Here is a 23,597-nt window from a genome sequence, read left to right on the forward strand (position 1 = left end):
TTTTTTAAGGGGATATATTTTTATTCATTTGATCTTCATTTTTTAGTGGACTATTATATCCGTTAAAAAGTAAAAAAAAGTTTCTTATATTTTTTTTATAAAAATTATCTATAATTTTTAATATTTATTTGTGTATAATTATTAAAAGCACGAAGTGCTTTGTCCTCTTTAGTAAAATATAAAAATTAAAGTAATTATTAAAATAAATATCTCTTTTATATATTAGTATAAATATTTAATAATTTATTTATTTTCTTTTTCCTAAATGCACATGCTTGTGTTTGTTTTGGATTGAAAATTTTAAATATTTTAAATATTTTAAAATTTAAAATTTAAATTATTTTAATTTTTATTATTTTTTAAATATTTTATTTAGATAAATTAATTTAAATTTTTATTTTAGATATGATAATTTGATTTTTATTATGAATAAAATTTATTATATATATACATATTGAGATTTTAAAATTAAATTTTGAATAAATAAATATTATTTATTTTAAAATATTTAATAATTTAAATATATTTTTAAATATTTAATTACTAAGAGATAGGAGAGAGATAAAAGTTATACATGTAAAATCATAAAGAGAAAATATATAAAAAAAAATTAAATTTTTTTAAAAAAATTACATTTTTTAAAAAAAATTAAAATTTTATTATTTTAAATAATTTTACAAATATTTAAATTTAAATTTTTTATAAATTTTTCATTCAAATAAAATATTTCATCTCAAAATATTTGAAATTTTTTTAAAAAAATAAAGTAAAATATACTATTTAACTTTCAAACAACGAGAATTCTTGGCTGTATTTGTATAACAAAAAATGGCAAGAATTAAATTGAAAAAGAGTATTGTACAAAGTTTGTTCAGTTCATGTATTTTCTTTTATTATTATAAAACTTTAAAAATTATTTCAGTTAACAAATATTTATTTTACGAATTGATGATTTATACATATATTAAATGTTTATTATATTTAATTAAAATTTAAGATAAATTATGTATTTAAATATATAAATTATATTTAAAATTTGAATAAGTAATATTTTAGATTTAGATAAATATATAATTTATATTGTAACAATAGCATCGAAAATTGTTCGATCAACTCCATAACCTACAGGAAGTTAAATTGTTACATAATAAAAATATTAGTTAATGTTAAAATAAGCATTTATTATATATATAATATATTAAAAATATTAGTTAATATAAAAATTAATAAATTTTGTTATAAATGCTAAATTGTCACATTATAAATTAACGAGTTAATATAAAACAATTTATATAATTAATAACTAAAAAATGTCTAATAGCATAACATGCATGATTAATGTTAAAAGTTGTTATAAAAGATTAATATTAAAATTGTAACACTCAAGTTTATGGAGTCGCTAAAAGTTGTGGGATTAAGTAGAGAGTTGTGGTTAGTTGATTGATTTAGCTTAGAGAAATTGGTCTTATAAAGCTTTCTTAAGAAGTGGTAGGGATCTCTATTTTCTTTTCACCCTTTCAGAAGCCTTAAGAGAATACCCCTGAAGTCTCCCTTCCTCTTCCTCTTCCTTGTAGTTGAACCAGTCGGCCAACTTGGAGATCAAAACTCTTAAAGTTGAGGATCTCTCCCTAAAGTCATACAGAGCTCGTCGTCTTCTCTTTCCCTATTTTCGTTTCTGGACCATCAAGAGGTAAAAGGAGTTCGTAGATTGATGTATTTTGTGTTGCATGTGGTGATTTCTACGTTGCTTGGCCCATTAGTAACATCTATATTGAGAATGCATGAACTTTACGTTGTGGGTTTTTGGGGTTGTTGAATGTCGAAGATGGGTTAATGATTTTGAGTTGGTAGTGGTTGCATGTGATATATTTGTGGTGATTTGAGTTGTATGAGTTGTGGAGACGTAGAATGATTTACATGAATTCCATGTTGTGAAGTTTGGATTTTTGGAGAAGGTGAACACAAACCCATGGTTGTTGATATTTTACTGTTGAGAGCATGGATGTTGCATCTGAAATGATTTTTATGTTGCATATGTTGCTTATAATCTTTTGGATGGAATACATGTGAGTTGATGGTTTTCATTTAGGGGGGCTTACAAATGAGTTTAGAATGGTTTGGAACTCATTAGAGATGTTCTTAAGGGTTTCATGTTTGTAACCCCATGTTTCAAAGTCGTCATGGGCATCACTCAATGGTCACATGATATATGACTTAGTACAAAATCTTTAGAGGATATCCATTTGTCCCAAAAACCACACCTAAATAAGAGAAACCCTACATATTACTCTTACTTTCACCAATTAATTACCAAACAAAACACAATATTTCATAGTAAAAAGAAGAAATTTTTTTCAAAGATAGAGCGCAAAGTATGCATACTGAACAGTCTGAACTACCATTGTTCCCATCCTATCTCTTTTAAACAATTCCAACAATAGAACTCTACTAATAGTTTCATCCAACAAACGAACTCTTTGAACACCATCCTAACAGACGATAGAGTTATATTATTAGCAATATATAACTAAAATTTAAAGTAATGTTATCTTATTTAAAAAAACAATTTCTCTTAGAATTTTAATTTAAGCATATAGTGATGGGACAAATGATTAGAAAAGTAGGTAATTACTAAAAAAATATACATTGAGGCCATTATGTTTATAGAAATCAGTCACTTAACAAATCTTTTAGGACTATTTTTTTTAAATAATGACATGGGTTTGTCTCTCGTGATAGAACACAATATAAGATAACAAAAATAAAACTCAGACTTTTAGTGACAAAAGATGTTAACACAATATAAACATAAATAACCAATGACATTAAAGAAAAGTTAAACTATCGACTAACTTTGCAAACAAAGACTACAACAACCAATTCTAACAGGTAACCGTTCAATTGACTTAGCCAGTTTTGACCTCCAATAGCAAAACCTTGCTTCTAGACCACATGCCATTCCCATTGTCAAAGCCAACACCATTATGAAAGACTGCATGATGACATACTGAAAATAGTTTTCCACTATATGTTATGTGATGTCATAAAAAAAATTATTCAGTAACCATTCAATTGACTTAGCCACTCCTAACCTCCCCAGACTACATGACATGCCCATTGTCAAAATGAACACCATTATGAAAGGTTATATGATGACATTCTGAAAATAGTTTTCCACTATATGTTATGTGATATCTTCAAAAATAATCTGTCAAGAATAATAGTCAATGAAGCTTATCGTTGGTGAGTTCCCAATTTCAAAACTTTCAACTTCCTCTTCATAGGATTCCGGTGAAATTAAGTTTTTCATTCATAAACATTTATATCAATTATGCATTGAAATACACATCCTCACTCTTCATTTGAAAATCAATGCAGTTTTGGCAATTTATGTGATCATCTAAGCACAATGGGTTTTATCTTGATTAGGAACCTCTAAGATGCTCAAAAAAGCTAGTGATGAAGCATAGTTTGCATTTTCATCTTCCTTAGACATGCTAGAACACTATAAACATCTCGAGCCTGCAAGAAATAGAATGGCATTTATTTGTAAATCATGTTTTGAGTTATTTCCAAAGAACCATTTATACAATTAGTCAAGTGGCTCAAAATTCAAATAAAAGGGAAAGTAATACTTGAAATTGAAAAATAAAAATATTTGATTTTAGTTTATAGTTGTCCCTTTAGTCATTCATTTCAAAAATTAGAAAGAAAAAAAAAAAAGCTTCAATGACTTACATTTCAACAAACCATTTGGTCCAAAATAACATCGTGACTAAAAAGCCAAAAACTAAAAGATATCTTGGTTTGCTTTTTAATCATGATACATGAAATTGCTAGAATAATCTATGTGAAATATGATTACATGTGATCATCTTTGATTTTGATCCTCTCTCTTGTAGACACCCAATTTCATCTAAGGGCATACAAATAAGGAAATTGACTTCTATTATCAAAGAAAAGGAGCTCCCAAGTATAGAAACAACAGGACAACATCAGAAGGCCTAAAGTCCAAGAGAGACCTAATTTCATTTAGGGGCATACAAATAAGAAAATGGACTTCTATTATCAAAGAAAATGAGCTCCTAAGTATATAAATAATAGGACATGACATCAGAAGGCCTAAAGTTCAAAAAAGCTAGTTTTAGTAGCCCAAAATGGGCTATTCCAAAACCGGAACGGGCCGTTCCCAATTTGGAACGGGTCGTTCCAAGTTCATAAAAAATGGCCTAAAAACCCTTATTTAGAACGGGTCGTTCCAACACAGGTTTCTGTGAGTAAAACTCGAAACCAAAACGAGCCATTCCAATTCTGAAACGGGCCATTTCAGATCCTTATTTTACCCGTAACGGACTGACCCAGAATGGGCCGTTCCGATTACGGAACGGGCTGTTCTGGCCATTTCTGATGTCTATAAATATTAGACTCAGACACTATATTTAAAGAGGGGAGATTTCCTATAAGACTCCTTTGTACTCGAAAATTTTATCTCTCTTATTGTGTTTCTTGATATTTATGAGGTATATTGCAGTGTGAAAGGTTGCCGCAAAGCACCTAAAAATCTTCATATTTAAAGATTCAATGAAGCTCGTTTAAGAGGTATTTCTCTATTCCCTTATTTCAAATATTGTTATAATAAAAATAATACGTTTTAGTATTAACCGTTTAATTTAAATTTTAAGCATGTAAATAACAATTCATAAAGAGGATTAAATATTTAAATTATTAATTCTTACTCTGCTAACTTCATCATAAGGGTATTGATTAAGGGCACTGTAAGAGTGTTTAATACCTTTCCTACACGTAGTGACTGGAGTGAAGTCGTAACAAGGTAGCCGTACTGGAAGGTGCGGCTGGATCACATCCTTTTCAGGGAGAGCTAACGCTTGTTGGATAGTTTAGTTTGACACTGCTTCACACCCAAAAAGAAGTGAGTTATGTCTGAGTCAAATTTGGAGATGGAAGTCTCCATGAACCTATTTTTAAAACCATTAATTAAGGATTAGTCTGGTGTCCAGACATTCCTTAATTGATGAGATTTTCAAAACGATGTCTAAACCATTAATCACGAGATCGAAAAGTTTTGGGTTGCAACATCTCCTTAATCTTATGCTTCTAATTTCTAGTAGCACAAACTAATACCTTGAATGTAAAGTAAATATGCATTTACCAACACCATTGGGCCCTCTAAATTTTGGATATCACATTGATTTGGTTTATAAGTAACATGTCAAGAAAGTTAGTTGTCTATCATGTTTTGTTTTTCTCAATTACCAAACTTGACTATAAACTCATTGCCTTACCGGTTACCTCCATTTACTATGAAACTAATAAATAAATATGAAAAATATTTCTAAAACTTAAATACTTAATAACTTGTTAGATTGGGTCAAACCTCCCCATGTCATCCGGTGATAATGTCAAATGTATGAAATATTAAACCAAAAGTCAAGAACATCATATATGATAGAAATATATCATTAAAGAAGGACAACTAAGTATTACATAAGATCAGTAGAAAAAATGAGTCAAATGATTTTAGAATAAAGTTGTTATTTGTTATTTTATTCAATAATTGTAATTATGCAAATTCTTTCTCTAGATATATATAGAGATGGTATTACTATAAAAAAGGAAGAAGAAAAATCCAAGCTCCGGGGAAGAGAAGGGAAAGAAGAAGAGCAAGGAGGTTCGCGCTTCCAACTAGCTCCTCATGTCTCTACTCCACACCTTCAACCACAACAATCACCACCAGGAAGTTTAAAGAATTTGAAACCAAGGAAAGGAAGTGAGGAGAAAATGAGAGTGTTGAGGGGAAGGAGGAAAAAAAGAAGCGGGTCTTACAAAGTGTGCATGAGGCAGAGAGTTCCCTTTTCTCAAAGAATGTCAATGAATGCAAAACTATAGAAAAAGAAATCAAAGAAAGGAAACGACAAAATATGAGTAATAAGAGAGGGTGATCAAGTAAAATTATTAAAGAAATCTGGAGTATATTTAGTAATGAAGAATTGTAAATAGTAGAAGCAAAAAAGTTGTTATACATTATAGGAGCGAGTGGTAGACTTTTTTAGGTCAATCTATTCACGCACAAGTTTTGAGAGAGAAAGTGGCATTTATATCAACACTTTAATTTGAAACATGTAATATACCAAGATGAAGTAACTAAGGACACTCAAAGGAAAATAATAAAAAACATTAACTATTAATTTTGAGTTCAAGAATCAAGATGCATAAAACATTGACTTCGACAACAAAGTGACTCGGAGCAAGTGTAACATTTAAGTTACAAAGTCATGATCTAATTTAGAAAATATCAAATTACTTGAATTTAGACCTATTGTTAAGGGTAACCTATTACAAGAGATGGTCCAACATGATTAATCCAAGACACATGTCAGTACTTTAATGCGATTTAATCACTCTAAACATGGGACAATACATGTATGTCAACACAATGATACATTATGTTAATATGAACTACTACCTTAAAAAGTAAGTGAATAACTTCCCAAATTATGAAATATATGACGAACAAACAACCAACCAATTAAATGATATGAATGTCAATTATTATCTTTCCTCTATCTATTCCAAAAACAAATCAACCACAATTAAAATGATGAGAAATAGTTAATATTTTATTATTATTATTATTATTATTATTATTATTATTCTTTTTATTATTATTATTATTATTATTATTATTATTATTATCTCTTCAAATTTTTAAAAATGAATTAATCATATTAAAAAGCACTAGTGAAGAATATAGAAGTAAAAAAAATTTAAAATTTATTAATACACCATTTCATGTATTTTCAAAATACTTATAGTATGATTTTCAATAAAAAAAATTTATATTGTTGATTTTTTAACTAGTGTTCTTACCATGATCAACGACACTCATACCCATAGCCTTTTTTCCCATGAAATATTAATGTCGTCATAAAATCTAATAAAACTTTTAGATATTAATTTATTTGTTAAAAATTGACGAGACGAATGACAAAAACAAAACATAATTTAAAAAAAAAAAAAAAAAAATGGCGGCGACCGACTCATTAGTCATTAGTCATATTACCTTAGGACAAGTCGAAGCCAAAAGGGAAGTAATAATCCAGTGCTCGAGGTTGTAGTATACAATTGCATGCGCTCTACATTGATTCATGTGAAAATCCGTGCTTGTGCGCGAACGAGACTGAGAGCGGTGAAAGCGCCAAGGCTGCAACACCCAACTCCGCTGCTTCCACTCTCATCTCAGCCTCAGGTAGATTCTCCTCTCCCACTTTTCCTTTCCTTCTCCGATTTCCCGTCTTTCGATAACTCTATCTGCTTTTGCCTTTTCCGTTTCTGATTTCCCGAATAACCACCCTACGCTAGGGTTGCAACTGTTAATTCTCCATCGCTCTTGTTTCAGACTAGGATTTCAATTATACCCCCAACGTCTCTGCAAATGACGTTACATCTTTCTGCTTTAGTGAAATTAGGTTCACGAATTCGTTTCACTCCCGAATCCCGATAGGATGTATTGTATATATAATTTTGTATGATTTCCGTGTTTTAATTATGAGTGTTTTCATTTTAACAAAACATCACATCTCATAATAAAATATTAACACTTAAAATAGAAAATTTTAAAAATTTTCCCTTTGTGTTTATTTTATGATATGTGGTAACAAATTTTTTTATTCTTTTTTCTATTTTTTTTCTTCCATTTCAATTACAAGATTTATATGACCTTTAATCATGTTGTTTTCATTTGAGACAAGTTTCAAACTTATTTTTTTTTACTCATTGTTTTATCATTATAATTGTCTATAAATTCCATTTTCTTTGTTCTTTGATTTCATTTTCTTAAAGAGCATGTAATAATTGAATTTATTTTATTTTTGAGGAGATACATCATCCAATGAAATCATCCCATCAAAGCTTCATGAAACAAAAGGCCAAGCAAAATAAGAAAATGTTGATACCAAACTTTAATTGAAAATGAAAATGTCATTATAAGAATGCTGGATCTCCGTGCACCAATCATTACAAAGTCATGATAAATCTAAGATAGGAATTCACATAAATCATAATACTTGTAAAAAATAAAATAAAATTAAAGCCTATAGTTTTACCAGTGTAGAAGGTTTGCCCATAATAATGAAAAACAATCTAAAGTGTAAAACAAAATCTCTCAAACTCAGCGGAAAAATCAGAGTATGAAAATTTCAAGTTAAGAGAACTAGCTGACACATCCACTTTAACAAATTAGGTGATCGAAAATATCCTTTGAAGAAATGCAAAATGAAAAAAAAAACCATCAAATTAGGTAAATTGTAAAAACTCACCATTGTAAGTTGCATTTGATCTGATTATTAGGGTTGTGCAGATACTGGCCCACAAAAGGCATAACCAGTGGAACCCCTTTTCGATTCCAGCTGCAATTCTTGCACAAAAACGATATGTATAAACTAAGCATGGTTGCAACAATGTGGATGCAGCATGCGCCACCCCTGAAACTGTTCCTTTCTTCTTCAAATGAAACAAAAGTCCCATCTTTTGGGGTGACTCAGAACGGTAAAAGCAGAGTAAAGGCAATAACTTTGGATGAACTTCCCCCAAACGCGCTTCGGAGGAAGAGAGAACCGCAATGGAGAGGAGGCTTCAGCCTTGGACTCGACTTGGGGTTGGCTCGCACTGGCCTTGCCCTCAGCAAAGGCTTCTCCATTCGTCCTTTAACCGTAACCAATTCCTCTTTTCTCTTTTCAATTAATATATGTTCATTGCTGCGAGTGCTGTTATGAATTATGTTATTTTTGTTTCATTTGCCATTTCTCCTGATAATCCTGTAGTTGATTTAGGTTTTGGAACTACGAGGAGAGAAGCTTGAGGTCAAGATTATTAACATTGCTGGACAAGAGGTGTGGATTCTTGTTGTTTATTTATTTATTTATTTTCTCTTGGATTGCTTGAAAATTGGATCAGTGTCTATCAGGCTGCACAACCTTAAAATTGACAGGATTTTGAAACTTTAGGAGGTTGATGAGTTTATAATTGGACTTCCAAAATCTTTTGATGGGAAGGAAACACCGCAGTCGAATAAAGTCCGAAGTGTTGCTGGAAGGCTTGCTGTTCGAGCTGCTGAGAGGTAAGGCATTTGCATTTTAATTAAGCTTTGACGGTTTAAATTCTTTTATCTTTGTTTATGAATTCCAAAGTATGAAAATGTATAACATTAGGCTGAATTATTCATTATATGTTGATCATAGTTCACAAGTAACATTCTTCTTCAATGTCAGTTTATATATATATATATATATATATATATAGGGAGTATATCAAGTGAGAGGGAATTTATTATGAGAGATGAGAGGGTTAAAATATAACCCTTAGATTAATTTCCTCTCACTTGATATATATATATTGTAATCTTCATTTTTCAAGCTGCCAAACCCCCGGAATTGCAAATTATGGAAATGCCTATAATATTCAGTGATTGACCTAAGTTGCTTTATTTTTCTATGGCTCATACATTTCCATAACTAACAATAAATTTGAATAATGTATCTGAATGGCTCCTTATAATGGTTTATTGAATTGATATAATTACTTATATTAGTAACTTAATTTCTATTGATATATAAAATTTATTTCAGGGGTTGGAGAGTATATCTACAGGATGAACGTGGGACAACAAAAGAAGCCGTAGATCGAATGATCAATATGTAATTGTTTTCAAACTTCTTTATTGATTGTATTATATTCTTTGCAATTTATTTTTTTTGTTTGAAATGGCTAATTTTTGAAGTGATATGATAATCTTGGCAATGATTAGGCATCTAGGACATTATCAGTTTTATCACCAAAGTGAAAAGTTTACACAAAATGGTTATACTGCCTGCAGGATTTTGTTTTTACTATTCTTTAGTGCACGTAATGGACATAAAGGATCTTTTTGAAATTAAAACTTCCTTATGAAGAAATGTGCATCTTATGCGTTAAAAAACTAATTTAATAGGTAGAAATTAAAACCGTCACCGGGACAGAAAACTTCCTTATGAAGAAATGTGCATCTTATCTCCAAAACCTGTGAAATGTATTATAAATTCTTATTCTTATTATGTAGTTTGAGGCCATTTTGGTATACTATTCTTTGCCTATGAACAAAGATGCTATATTAACCCTCACACTAGCATGGTTCTTATTCCACTGAAGTTATTATGTGCTTAACTTCTGAACCCTTCTTTTTATTATGTGTATGTGAATAGGAGATCTATTGGGCTCTAATGGGGAATGGGAAAATGACATGTTGGGGGATTAAAGCTCCTACCAACAGCCGCCCAAAGATACTATAACTAGGGGAGGCACCTTATGATCTATAGGAATGATTGGTATCAAAGGAAGTAGTAGTTACAATTGGATGCAAGAGTCAAATAAAGATTCATTTTTTTTAATACTAAAAGAGTCCTTTAAGAAAGATGTCAATCTCTATGGAATTTAGTATTTTATTGGGGAATTGACACATTTATTACTCTTTCAGGGGGTTAAGTAAGTCCTCTCAGCAGAAGAAACTTGATGCCTATGCTGCCATGGTAAGTGAAGATTGTATTTGGTGCCTTTTTGGCAATCTATTTCATTCATACATTTCTAGAATGATGAGTCTATCATTTTTTTAAACAGATGGTACTAGAGAAATATTTCTCCTCGTCAGGTCAGGGTATTGAACTTGTTTTGCCCAAGAATCTAGAATTACAAGCAAAACTTCAAAGGGGTCCTCCTAAAGATGGTGATTTATTCTCGGATGAAGATTAATCTTAGAATGTTTGCTTTGTGCTGTTAGCTTTTATGGTGGTGTATGGTAAAGCTTGTACCATTCCTTTATGTTTACACTAATTGCATGTGTGCATGAGAATGTTTTGAGAAAAGAGAAAGATACTCCAACCAAACCCGCTCCTCTTCACCCTCCCCAGCTTCAACCCCACTGCTCTCGGTCCCGCTCTGGTGAATTTTCCCCCTTTCTCCTTCCAATTCTTCATTATATTGTAATTTTTTAATTTTTTATATTATTTGAGAATGTATGAATCTTGGGTTACCTAGTATTGTATGAATTCTTTTTTATTTTTTTTAATTTTATGCACACCCAAAATTTCACCTTTGATACTAGTTAAGAATGTATGAATCTTGGGTTACCTAGTAATGTCAGGTTATCAGGCTAGCAACAATTGAGCAAATAAATACTAGCTTGTGAATCAAATATATAAACGTTAACACAGTTGACCGGAATAAAAATAGTGTGAAATTTTGGGCATGTATTAATAACTTTTCATAACCAAAGAATGATTCATTTCCCCTTCCTAGCCCCAAATTCAGGTAGGAACATTTTTTAGTTGAGGGGAATGGAGGAGGAACACTTCTCCCTCATAAAAATCACTCAAACAAGATATAGGTTACTGTTTTGTGAAGGCAAGCGAGATAACTATGAGATCTGACCATATGGACATGTCACATGGCCAGATACCATTTACAAGCCACATGTGGATCCCTGGGGCTATTGTGATGGTCACACTCCATGCCACAACCTTTGGGAGCAAGGAGGCTCCATTAGGTGACAGTGTATTAGTAACAATTGTAACCATTATTAACTACTCTGATCGCAAGCATTGTCAAGGTCTTAAGAAAAGGGTGGAGCCTAACCCAAAAACAGTCCCCAATTGCAAAGAACAAAACACTTGACTTCCATATCCCTCTAGTTCAGTTATTTTTGTCAAAACAGAGATATTCAAACTCTAACTTCAACAATTTTGTTGTAATATGAAGCAAAATAAAATTAGTCATCTTGATTGGCACCAATGATTGGTGACTTGAACTATACCTTTAGACAAAATAACATTTTATTCTTCATGTAGGGAGAATCCTATGATATATCAAGACTTGGAATGATTTTTGGAACCAGTCTGTAAGGTGGCCTTGAATATGACTCACCATCACTATTTCGGAATTTGAGTTCATTTTCAGGAACAGAGTAAGCTTCTAAAAATGAAAATGAAATCTCATGCATACTTGGTGTGCCTTTGGTTTGATTTTTATTTACATTTTAGTTTATATGTTTTTACAAATAATTACTAAACTGTTACCTTGTTTTACTCTATTTCCTTCGCGATTTTCTAAAGGAAATGCTGAAACAAGGAAGGAAGGGCCTGTATGAATACTGTTTTATGAACATCAATAATGGGAGTTTAATTTTTAAGCATTATAAAGATTTACACTGTCAATCAGAAATTATTTCATAAATGACATGGTGATTTGTGATTTGATGTCTGTCTAAAAAACTGATCCGTCATTACATTCTAATTAACTTAAATAAAAAACTTGCTTGAAAATTTATGCATGGAAGTATGATGTTACAACTGAATTTTTTGTTGTGTTGAGTCTTGGTGCTCCAACTTGTTTTTTCACGTCAGTTAAATAAATTCGTTTACCTACAGCATAGTGTTCCAGTTCACCGGTAATTCACGTTTCTGTTGTATACTTGTGTACCAGGTGGAAGTTTGTTTCATCTCTGTTTGTTTTGTTCTTCACGTCTAGCTTTCCACCATTACAGGATGCAACAAGTTGGATTGACTTGATCGCTTGTTGAATTATGAAGTGCTTGCTGCATCAAATAACTGGGTTATAGCATATTTGGTAAAGATCGCAGTTAGAGAAATGTTTGAGTTGGAAGAAGAATGGTTTGAGATATGGATAATAGAGCAGAGAGTAATTTGAGATGTAGACGACAAATTAACTTTTTTGTTTGAAAGGAATGAATGCTCAAGGTGGATGGGAATCTTTTGAGAGCTCAAACCCAATGATCTTGGATATGAGCAGTAGAAATTGTGTTGGAGAGAGATTTGGTCGGTAAGGTGGTGTGTTAAACCTAAGGATGTGGAGAATTTGTAGTTGTTTGTTTATTACTTTTTTTTACAAAGAAAGAACAAATTAAGTTCTATAATATGGTTGGGAAGAGTATGGAGGACAAGGTTGTGTGCTAAATAGACATCAGTTTTGATTGTTGCAAAAGACCATCAGAGTTGATGGTCCAACAAGGTGTTTTTAACATTCTTGGTTCCACGTGGGTAAGTATAGTATGATTTAGGAAGGGTTTGAAATTCTGATCGTGGGATGAAAGCTAAATTCAAGGTGTAAAAGAATTGAAACATGTCACTGGCATGAGGTTATTTTGAGCTAGTGACAGTCAATTTATGATTTAAAAAACTGTTGCAAACCGTCATTTCTGACTGTTTATTACACGTTCCTCTATGGCAGTTCAAAACTGCTACAAAATGACAATAAATAGAGACTGAAAGTAATTTGCCAATTGATAGTGAAGCTGGACGTTAATAGGAGACATAAACCCAAAAATTGAAATGCAAATTCAGTGCTAGAACATTGATGCGGAATAATAATATATTAATAATCCACATTTTCCAAAAAATCTGATTTAGTTTACCCTCCTCCACTCTGCTTTCATGATTTCTGATAAAAACCAATTATTTTACCCTTATATATATAAATGGATGGTTGGGATTTCTTTTACCTTCTTACCCAACTTGTCCCCAAAACCCCCAACATAACACCTGTCTCCCGCCCAATCTCCCTCCAAAACCCACCTTCCAGGCTTCTCTCCATTTTAGGAACTTAAAGAAATTATATATTATTATTACCTTTTTTCATTGAAATTTTAAATTATTGTTGTATAAGAGTATTATGTTATGCATATATATTATAATGTCTTTTTAATGACATTTTTTTTAAAAAAAAATTCACTTTTAAATCTAATTTTTAGAAATTATTCACCTTAGAGTAACGTTATTAATTAAAGTGAAAGAAAAAAAAATTATATTTTATCAATCATATATGTATTTATTATTTGTTTTTAAATTACATGTAATGTTCTATTTTTTTTATAAAAATTTTCATTGTTCTACAAATTTGAAAATAATAGTTTTTCAACTCATCCTTTGAAATTGTTTCTTAAAATTTGTATATTTTTTTAAATCACCACACATTATATTTAAAATATAATTTGTTAATTAAAATTGAATAAGATATCAAATCTTATTTAATTATTAACATTTGTATTAATAATTCGTTGTCTTAATAATATAATAATGTACAAATGATATTATCTTATATAAATGATTATATATACCTCTTGAATGAATAAATGAAAAATATTAATATTTACTTAAAATTAAAAAGATGTATATCACTTAAAGAAACCTTAAGAGAGGTAACTGCCATTTTATCTTATTTTTTATAATAATTAAACTCTTCCAAGTTTACGAGTTTGAGTCTACAGAAATTCCAAAAATTTACGTCAACTATCAAGTTTAACAACCATTTACGTCCATTAATCCAGCCCCCTCAACGACTACTCAAAGGTGTTTTACACATTGTAGTAACGAAAAGGATTTCTAGCACATCCTAACATTCCTGAGCAATTCCTACGGTATTAAAACTTCCCGATAGAAAAGAAAGTAACAGATAATTAACAATCCTGATCCAAAAAAAGTGAAGAATTAAAGAGAGAATGATTGAATCTTCTTTGGTCCAACCAAGTGATGGGAGCTTCACATTCTAAAGGTATTTGGTCATTTTCTGCACCTGAATTGACTACGGGTGTCACACCTGAACTATCTTGGAAAATTTTACACCTGTTGTTTAGTTTCAGAACCTCCACCTTCAATCTGGGTGCTGACACTTGAACCTGGCTGAGTGTTTGACCCCAGTGGGACAGGTAACAGCTCAGATTTTGTTCCCCCAGAAGAATTCTCCATCTGAACATGTGCTGTGATTCCGGATACTTGTGTCTGCAACAACTGGGGTTCATAACTCGGTCCAGCCATAGATGTGGGTGCTGGCACCTGAGCAGCCACGGCACCTGCCAATGGTGCTGTTGCTGGAACTTGTCCTTGCGATAGCACAGTCATCAGGAGTTGAGCCAAAAGTACCTGTGGATCATTATCACCTTGTTGGACTTGAGCATTAATTGCATTAGACAGAGCATTGATGTCAGTTGGGTAAAGTGCTTGAAGCCCCAAGTGCGCTCCAGATAGAGGTTGCTGCTGGCCTACTCCAGATGAAGCTTGGTATTCATGAGCACGCCTTAATCTTGATAAGTGCTTTCTTCCGGTCACATGACTCTGGTAAACAACTTGTGACTCACATTTAACATCACACAGCTCACATTTAAAGGACACAGTTTGTGCAGGTTCCACTGCCTTTGAACCATCATTAGTTCTCATGTATTTAACTCCTTTTCCTCCTTTCTTCTTCCGCTTCAATCCTCGGCTTCCTGCAGCAGAGTTATCTATGGTTTTCCCTTCAGGCACTTCAGCTGGAACCTCAGATATGTTTCCTGCATTATTCTGCAGCTGTATTTCCTTCTTGTGATTATCAACAATAACCCCAGTGGCCATATTTTGTTTGGGGGGTCCATTTTTCTCAGACTCCTGAACTTTCTCAGGTTGATCTGTTAAATTCAATTCAGAAGTAGGAATCTGTCCACTCTGTTGTCCATTTATAGCATTGCGCCTTTGCAATTCTTCATGCACCCTCATATTCTTCTGATGTTTCTTCCCATTCCTGTGTTGCTCCAAAATTTCTGGAGTATTGCACTCAACCTTACAAATTTCACAACATGCTTTCCGTGGTGGTACTGGTGGTTGCACTCGAGCTGGTTTAGGTAATTGCTTTTGCACAGAGACAGATGATGACGGTTCTACCACTGAAGTAGCCCCAGCAGCAACAGGTGCACCTGGCAGATTAGAAATTGCAGGTCCAGAAGAATGGGATGGTACGTGCCTACCACCACCCACACCATGTCCCCTACCATGGCCTCGACCACGACCAGCCCCTCTAAATGGTCTACCACCCCTGCCACCCCTACCTCTGTATTGTGATGGCCCAGTCTGTAAAAAAAGGTATTCCGTTCACATATGAATTCAAGCATATTTTTATATGGTTACAGTAATCAGGAATGAATGAACAGGAAATTTAAGAGGAAATGATTAGAATGACGAGATGTGCACACAAATGATACAATATCACAAGGGTAGTGATATTCAGAGAGATAAATGTAAAAGAAAACAGCTATAAGACTTAAAAGTTTCAGTAATTCATCCTACCCACAATAATCCGTCAACATGATTAAATATAAGTCAATTGATGAAAAGATCATTATTCCTAAAGCCATGCAAATACCGGAGAAAGGAGTTATTGATAAACATGAAATTGGTTCAGAGAAGGATATATCTGACTTAGAAAGGTGATAATAATCAAGGAAAATTCTAAAACGGAAAGCCATTTAAATTTTCCCAAACATTAACAATTATGTCTCTGAAACTGCTTCCCAAGACAACAACAATTTCAAGAACAATTCTAATCCTTACATATAGTTCGGTCTATGTATCTTGAAATAAAAATTTGAAATATGAAACACTTCAAGGTTGGCATTCACTAGAAAAATCCTTAACCATCAATTCAATTAAAAATTAAATGCCTTCAGTGTTTGTCAATGATCATTATAATTAGCATTTAAATAGATCTCAGAATACAATGAAATGGAAAATTAACTAGACAATTTGATTAAACGCTTCTTCACTTTTGATTTCCTTTCCAATCCTTGACTTATAATTTCCCATCCAAAATTCAAATTAGTGGTGGGTGCCTCATGTACAAGACTCCTTCCAAAATTTAAATGCAGACTAGTAGAAGCAACAGGATCCAGTATTTATAAATGTTCCAGCTTTCTTATAACTATCCTTGTTGATTTCATCTCCAAACAGAACAGCATTATTAGAAGATCAAAGAAACACCACAAAAACGTTGAAGAATGCATTGGTGTGGTTAAACTTATCAAATTATTTTATTCTCCTTTTATTGAAAATCAGATTCTAGTTGACAAGTCACGTGGCAAACATGGATTTCCATCAGTATGGTCAAGATAAAATCCATGGCTCAGATCATTTCTTCATAATTTTCTATCCAACAAATACACCCATCCATCAACCAGGGATTTGGGCCAATTCATGCCTATCTTTATGAGCCTCAAGTATTGTTGATCTAGCAATCCTTGACAAGTTGTCAATTTAAGGTCCTGATAATATGCTGAATGCTTCCCTAAGTCTGAAACTGAAAAGAAACATCCTCTGACAAGAAAAAACAAAGCATATCAAATAAGAATTATATCCAATGCATAACAAAGAGAGAAAAGTTTCTTGTTCTAAACTGTGAGGCACTGCATTAATACTTTGAAAGGCCAGACAGTTAAGAAGAGAAACAAGCTAATCTGATGCCCACATCAGCTCTAAAGCAACCAGCAAAGACCCACCACCATGCAGCATTAGTTGGATTCAAAGATATGATATAAGCCACAATAGTTAGACTTATATTATGCAACTCCTGTCTTTATCTGGTCACTCTAGGGTGTTGTGGCCAAGTTTGCAGAATTCTCAACATCTTCTGAAGGTTTTAGATGAAAAGCGGAGGATATAATACCTAATCCAGTATCAATCTTTTGTCCAGAGAAGGTCCCAAAAGAGGCTGAGGGAGCACCGCAAGCTATTCTCTCTAAAAGCATAACAAAATGTTTAAAAAGTGAGTTGCAAAATCTTCAATCAGCCTTTTCTATTTACTTCAAATGTTTTTTGTTTTCCCTTTTGGTAGTAAATTGAGAAACTGTCATGTTGGTGTGGTGTAGCAGCAAATATGCTGAACTGAGTCAAGGAGGAATAAACCATATCAGATGGCTTAACATTGACTCAATCTATCTTAAATCATCTTGTTCCATCTACACCGAAGCAACTTTCCAGAGCTAATTAAAAGCCCAAAATAATTGGCATAGAATATAATACAACTCTTTCAATGACCACACTGGAGCAATATTATATACAAACCCTTTGCCCTTTGCTGTATGTAAAATATCCTATGCCAAAGCTTTTATTTGGAACAAAGATGTGTAAACTCAAACCATTGTCAGTTCAACTAATCTTGTTTAGTGCCAGGGATACAAGCAAAAGGGCTTTTTTCCCTGGCAATGATCTTCAAGCAAAATTAGTAGAATAACAACATTAAAGATAGTCACACCCACAGCAACAAGTCAACAACAATAACAACAAACAAACCCTTAAGTAATAAATTTTTGGCATCATTGAACATGTCCAATTAAAAAGGAAGAAGAAGACAACTTCGCGAGCAACCATTTTAAGAAAAGAACTAACTTTACATAATTCAGAGAACTAACAAGAAGCCACCAACACCATTAATATCATATAAGACACAATTGCAATCAAGGTTTTAAATTTGTTTCATTGCAATCCTTGACATTGCGGAAAAATGTGGTTGATGCGATAGCAATTGCAGTTGTAATGCACTTGCGGTGAGTCAAAAACCATGTTGCTCCACAGTGCAGTTGTGGACCGTTTTTTAAAAGCCATGATTGCAATAGAGACAGCAAATTCAAGTACAGTAAAACCTGTTACCCACATTGGGTAGAATAATAGGAATCACATTCCCGCACGTAATCCTCGATACTCCCTCACAAAATGAACTAGTCTTTTTGTTTAATCTCTTCTCACGTGCTTCCGTCGTAACAAAATCAAAAACTACTTTCCCATAAGGATTCTATAGGTCATCCAATTTAGTGAAGACTCATAGTCCTAAGACTTGACTCACACACCACCCTCACATTCAGCAAACATCTTTCAGGATAACATATGGTTGAAACTCGAAATCAACCAAAAAATAAAAAATAAAAATTCATTACAGATTGATGAACCCCATTACATTGAATTACACGGGCGAAGCCACAATTGAATTAGGTCACGAGCCATTAACTAAGCACGTAAAACCTAGAGAGAAAAAAATGAAGAATTGGAAGGGGAAACGTACCGGAGCGGGTTCGGGGGCGGTGGGGTTGACGCCGGGAGGGTGAAGAGGAGGGGGTTCGGGTTGGTATTGAAATTGGGGTTGGTGTGTGTTGGGGAAATAGGCGTATTGGGGATTGTAGGCGTAGTATTGTTGATAGGCATAGGATTGATCGTAGGGTTGGATTTGGATCTGAGAAGGGTCGTAGCCATAGGAATGTTGTTGATGTTGCGGTTGGTGCTGGTAGTTGTAGCCCGAATAATCCATCGCTGCAATTGCGCAGTCTGGTGAGTGTTTCCTGTGAACGATGAGGACGAAGGAAGTAGAGGGAAAATCAACGGACACACCTTCTCCACCTGATTCAACGCAGGGTTTGCTAGTCGTTTCACTCCGTAAACTTTATCCTTATACTAGGATAAAAATATTTCATCTCAGCTTATTTTATAAAATTAAAGCATAAATTAGATTTATTATATATTAGAGTTTTTTATTAGGTCTAATTTGACCTGACTTTTTTTATTTTTTATTTTTAAGTTTGATCTAATTTATTAGGTTATTTAAAAGTTTTATTTTATATTTAATAGATTAATAAATTTAATTTTATATAATTCAATAATTATATTTTTAAATATATGTGTGGATCTTTTTTAACTTACCTTATAAATAAAATTTAGTATATTATTATTAAAATTTAAAGTTTAAAATAAAAAATTAACTTAAGTGGGATAACAACATATGCATTTGTTGTGATGGAGGTGGAGCTAATGTAGAAGGGTAAATAACTTCATGCACCTCGTGATAAACTTCTAAACAATTTGTGATGTTCTCTTTCATGATAGAAAAATCAAAAACATCTATATGTTTTGAGTTGATACCGTGATAAATGTGCTTGAACACATTAGTCTAAAATAACAAATAAAAAATGTCATTTTTATTAATTAATAAAATTAATAAACTAATAAAGGAAAATATACTAACCACATATGCATTCTTCACGGTACGATGTGTCATCCATCGTCAAGTATGTTTTTTATATCAAATCATGTACTCAGAGTTAAAACTTAACTATGACTTATCATACACATCTTGTGTCCATACATGATTCAATCATGATTGTCACTCCTGAACAAATTGAAAGTGTGTAATATTTCAGTCAACATCATCCTTGTCTCATAAAATAAGATAGTGCAGTTTATCATGATGAATTAGAGTAGAAGAAATATGTTGAATTATGTTAGATTGTCGCATTACACGATATGGATAATGATACTCAACAATGTGAAAGTCAATTAAAGGACAAACAATCCCTCAAACTGCAAAGTCTTGTAGATGGTAAGGAGGTAATGTTGACAACAATTGAATATATGATTGTCATATAATCTACATTAAACAAAAATGATTACTATATCAATATCAAAAAAAAATAATTAAAAAAGTTTATCAATTAATAAATAAATTCTTACATCTTATTGACCTCATTGGTCCAAAATATTTTGATATTTCACAATTTTATTTTTTTCCTTCTTTATGTTTATGCAAGTTATTATTCCACATGTTACATTGATAACAACATTGTTAGTATAACATACTAATTAAATTTTAAAGCTTAATATGTTAAATATACTACAAATTATATACTTATTAATGTTGCACCTAGAGAAACACCAATAATAGATAGAGGTGGGTGTCGTGCAAATATTGGGAACTGATACCATGTCCATACTTGCAACAATGTACATGCACCACCTATTTTCTTGTGGTCATAGTTAGTGGACACGCATAACTCTTTGTACATATTTGTCAACAAAGTTGATCCCTAACTCATACAACCACAATAATCCAAGTCTATAAGCATAACCAAATATCTTAAAGGTACATACGTACCAGAATGATTAGCAAATAGAAAATTGCCAATAATCCGTAAAATAAACACTCTAATAAATTTTTATAATTAAAAAAATTAATTTTATTCAATTTTTATCATATTTTATATTCAACCATCTATTCAAAAATTAAATTATTAAATATACTAAAAATACTTATTAATTTCAAAAAAATTAAGTTTTAAACCAAATTTGAAATATTTCACAAAATTTGACTGAATAATATAAATGTGACAAATATTCAATTCATAAAATATAAAATATAAAATAATAACTAACTAACATGTGGATACTAAGTGGGCATGGATGGCTAGGTGGGTGATGGGAGAGGGTGCGTTGTGTGATGCTAAGTATGTGACTGAGTGAGTTGTGTAACTTATGTCACTGGTGCTATGTATGGTAACTCAGTTCAGGAGTAATTAAGTATCAAGTGATTTGTGTTAAAAAGACTAAATGTCTCTATTTTAAAATAAAGAAACTAAAATTATAGATTGATGAAAATAAAAAAAGAGAGTAAAATTTAGCCTTTTTTTCACCTCTTACCTAAATTAATTTTTATTTATCATAAATTATTTTTCATAATTCAAAATTTTAATTTATGTGTTTAAAATATATATTTATACAAATTTTAAATATAATTTATATATTCAACATAATATTTATTTATATATATACTTTATTATAAATTTTAAATATATATAATAAATATTTAACATATGTATTACATAAACTAAAATATTAGTATGTTACTACTTAATAATAAAATAATTAAAAACAATTAATTGATTTAGATCATTAGATTTATAAAATGCAAATCCTAATTCAAACTAATTAACGTTAGATTTTTTTGATATGAATTAGATTTGATTCAATCAAGAAAAAAAAATAATCTAATTTAGTTTGTTTAATTTAAATTATCAAATTATTAAATTAATATTATAAAATCGAACCTATCATTCAACTAATCAAAGTAGTGATTTATTGATTTACTAGTCAAATTTAAAGTTCATTTATTAAATGGTAATATCAAATTATATTAATTTTTTTAAAATAATATAATTAACATAACATAAGATACAAAATATAAATAAAATTTTATACTTATAATTTGTAGCATTTAACATAGAATAGGTACTTGGCATGATGATAAATCAACACTACCTTAACCTGAAGGTGCCAGTTTAAAATCTCATTTATGACCAAATTATTTGTTGTTAGTTTTTATTAATTGCAAATAATTATATTAATTAATTAATTAATTGCACATTATAACATGTAGTGGCCTCTTGGCATAGTGGTAACTTGATACAATATTATGGCTTAAGGTTTTTTTATGTGACATTTTTTTTTTGGGTGAAATCTTAATTTTTTAATTAAAAGTAAGTGAGAATGAATTTAAATAATAAAAAGCATAAAGTTTTGATAGTTAAAATTTTCATTAAAAATCCAAATAAAAATCTCACTCAAAATAATTTATTTTCATAATATTATATTTTTTTAAAACAAATATATATAATTATGTATTAATAATATAATTTTATTAACTAAATACATAATATTTTATTTAACATGACATGATATTACCTTAAATATATATATATATATATATATATATATATATATATATATGTATATATATATTAATTGTAGTCATATATTTTGTAACGACTCGTCAGGTCTCACATTGTCTATAGCGTCCAGATCCAAGTATAACATAAAATATTACTACTAAATAATTATATATATAATGAGAATACACAACTAAAAAGTCTCACAATATATATAACTGAAAGTAGGGAATAATATCTTATACAACAACTAGGTAGTCAAATGCTACCAATCAACTAAATATAACGTCAACCCTCCTCCTGAGTCTCAACCAAAAAGAAGCTCACCCAGTCTAGTAGAGTACCTAATCCTGATCTGCTCGCATACCAAGGTATGGTCATCACAGTCCCAACCACAAGGGAAAACAGGCTAGGGTAAGCTCACAACAATAATCATAAAAATATAACATCAACATATAATAAACAGTAATAGAATTCTACTTTCAACTTGTAACTTAAAGCAACACAACACATACAACAATAGATATACAACATCAACAACACTTTCAACACATCGTACTTTACTTAAATTAGCCGCTTATAATCGGTATAGCTCGGCCTGACTCCTATACCGTGGTCGCTTCATACATGTGTGCCTTGACCTTGCCCACACACGGGACCAACTAAGTCCTAGAGGAGAACAACACATCATCCACTCCAAGGGACAACTTTCCAATGAGGTTTTTTAAACAAATTAGGCTCTCAGAGCACCACAACTATCTCAATCCGCATAATGAGATGAGCAACTTTGCAAACTTCTCCTTTAGTCCTAGTGATCAACAACTCATCATCACAACACAACCACATAGTATTTATCACAATAGCACAACTATCAACTCATTTATACAACATTATATATAACTTGAATGCAACAACCCATGCAACATCAACTAATGCGTCGTCACACATATACAACTAGGAGATCTCCAACAATTGAGGTTGAGCAGTCTAGGTGGCATAAACATTACTGAATCCAACGTTTGACCTATCTTAACCAAGTCAGGTATAGGGCATCATTAGGAACTCCGAAGAGAACCAGGTATAGACAACAATAGGCGATTGCTCAAGTGTGCCACTTAGACTAGGAGGTCCAGTACTATTGTCAGGGCAAAAGGGTTTGGGTATGAACCTACTACGGCCTTGGTCTGCATAACCAATCCATATATGGGGTTAGTCCACCCACTGCCCTCCAAGTACCACGCATCCTCCA

The 23,597-nt window shown here is 31.6% G+C and overlaps 2 protein-coding genes and 1 long non-coding RNA gene across 10 annotated transcripts; 1 reads left to right on the forward strand and 2 right to left on the reverse strand.

The window, feature by feature from the left end:
* Positions 1–1,049: 1,049 nt before the first annotated feature.
* Positions 1,050–7,212, reverse strand: LOC114914993 (uncharacterized). Of its 2 annotated transcripts, none has more exons than XR_014432117.1 (3): positions 7,082–7,180; positions 4,793–4,909; positions 1,050–3,522 (listed from the first exon to the last, which is right to left on the reverse strand). It is a non-coding gene; the product is annotated as an uncharacterized LOC114914993 (long non-coding RNA). The 2 variants fall into 2 exon arrangements; XR_003802833.2 differs by lacking the exons at positions 1,050–3,522; positions 4,793–4,909 and adding exons at positions 5,498–5,730; positions 5,845–5,901 and having other exon boundaries at positions 7,082–7,212.
* Positions 7,095–13,258, forward strand: LOC109818616 (Polynucleotidyl transferase, ribonuclease H-like superfamily protein). 7 transcript variants are annotated; one of them, XR_014432113.1, is made up of 9 exons: positions 7,095–7,267; positions 8,490–8,729; positions 8,850–8,909; positions 9,024–9,136; positions 9,645–9,713; positions 10,529–10,580; positions 10,669–10,989; positions 11,895–12,010; positions 12,529–13,258. XR_014432113.1 is itself a non-coding variant. In XM_083070312.1 (7 exons), exons 1-7 carry the CDS (start codon positions 7,148–7,150, stop codon positions 10,798–10,800), a joined length of 786 nt encoding a protein of 261 aa, XP_082926438.1. In that variant the 5' UTR covers positions 7,095–7,147; the 3' UTR covers positions 10,801–11,116. The 7 variants fall into 7 exon arrangements, 3 of the variants coding, with proteins under 3 accessions (XP_082926438.1, XP_020239733.1, XP_020239734.1); XR_014432114.1 differs by having other exon boundaries at positions 12,590–13,258; XR_014432115.1 differs by lacking the exon at positions 11,895–12,010.
* Positions 13,259–14,324: 1,066 nt separating this feature from the next.
* Positions 14,325–19,294, reverse strand: LOC109818615 (uncharacterized). Its single transcript, XM_020384138.3, has 2 exons — positions 18,922–19,294; positions 14,325–15,941 (listed from the first exon to the last, which is right to left on the reverse strand). The coding sequence occupies exons 1-2, from the start codon at positions 19,162–19,164 to the stop codon at positions 14,679–14,681; spliced, it is 1,506 nt and encodes a 501-aa protein (XP_020239727.1). The 5' UTR covers positions 19,165–19,294; the 3' UTR covers positions 14,325–14,678.
* Between the last annotated feature and the right edge of the window lie 4,303 nt (positions 19,295–23,597).

This window comes from Cajanus cajan, chromosome 3 (genome assembly GCF_000230855.2).
Source record: "Cajanus cajan strain Asha chromosome 3, NIPB_CcT2T_4, whole genome shotgun sequence".
NCBI lineage: Eukaryota > Viridiplantae > Streptophyta > Magnoliopsida > Fabales > Fabaceae > Cajanus > Cajanus cajan.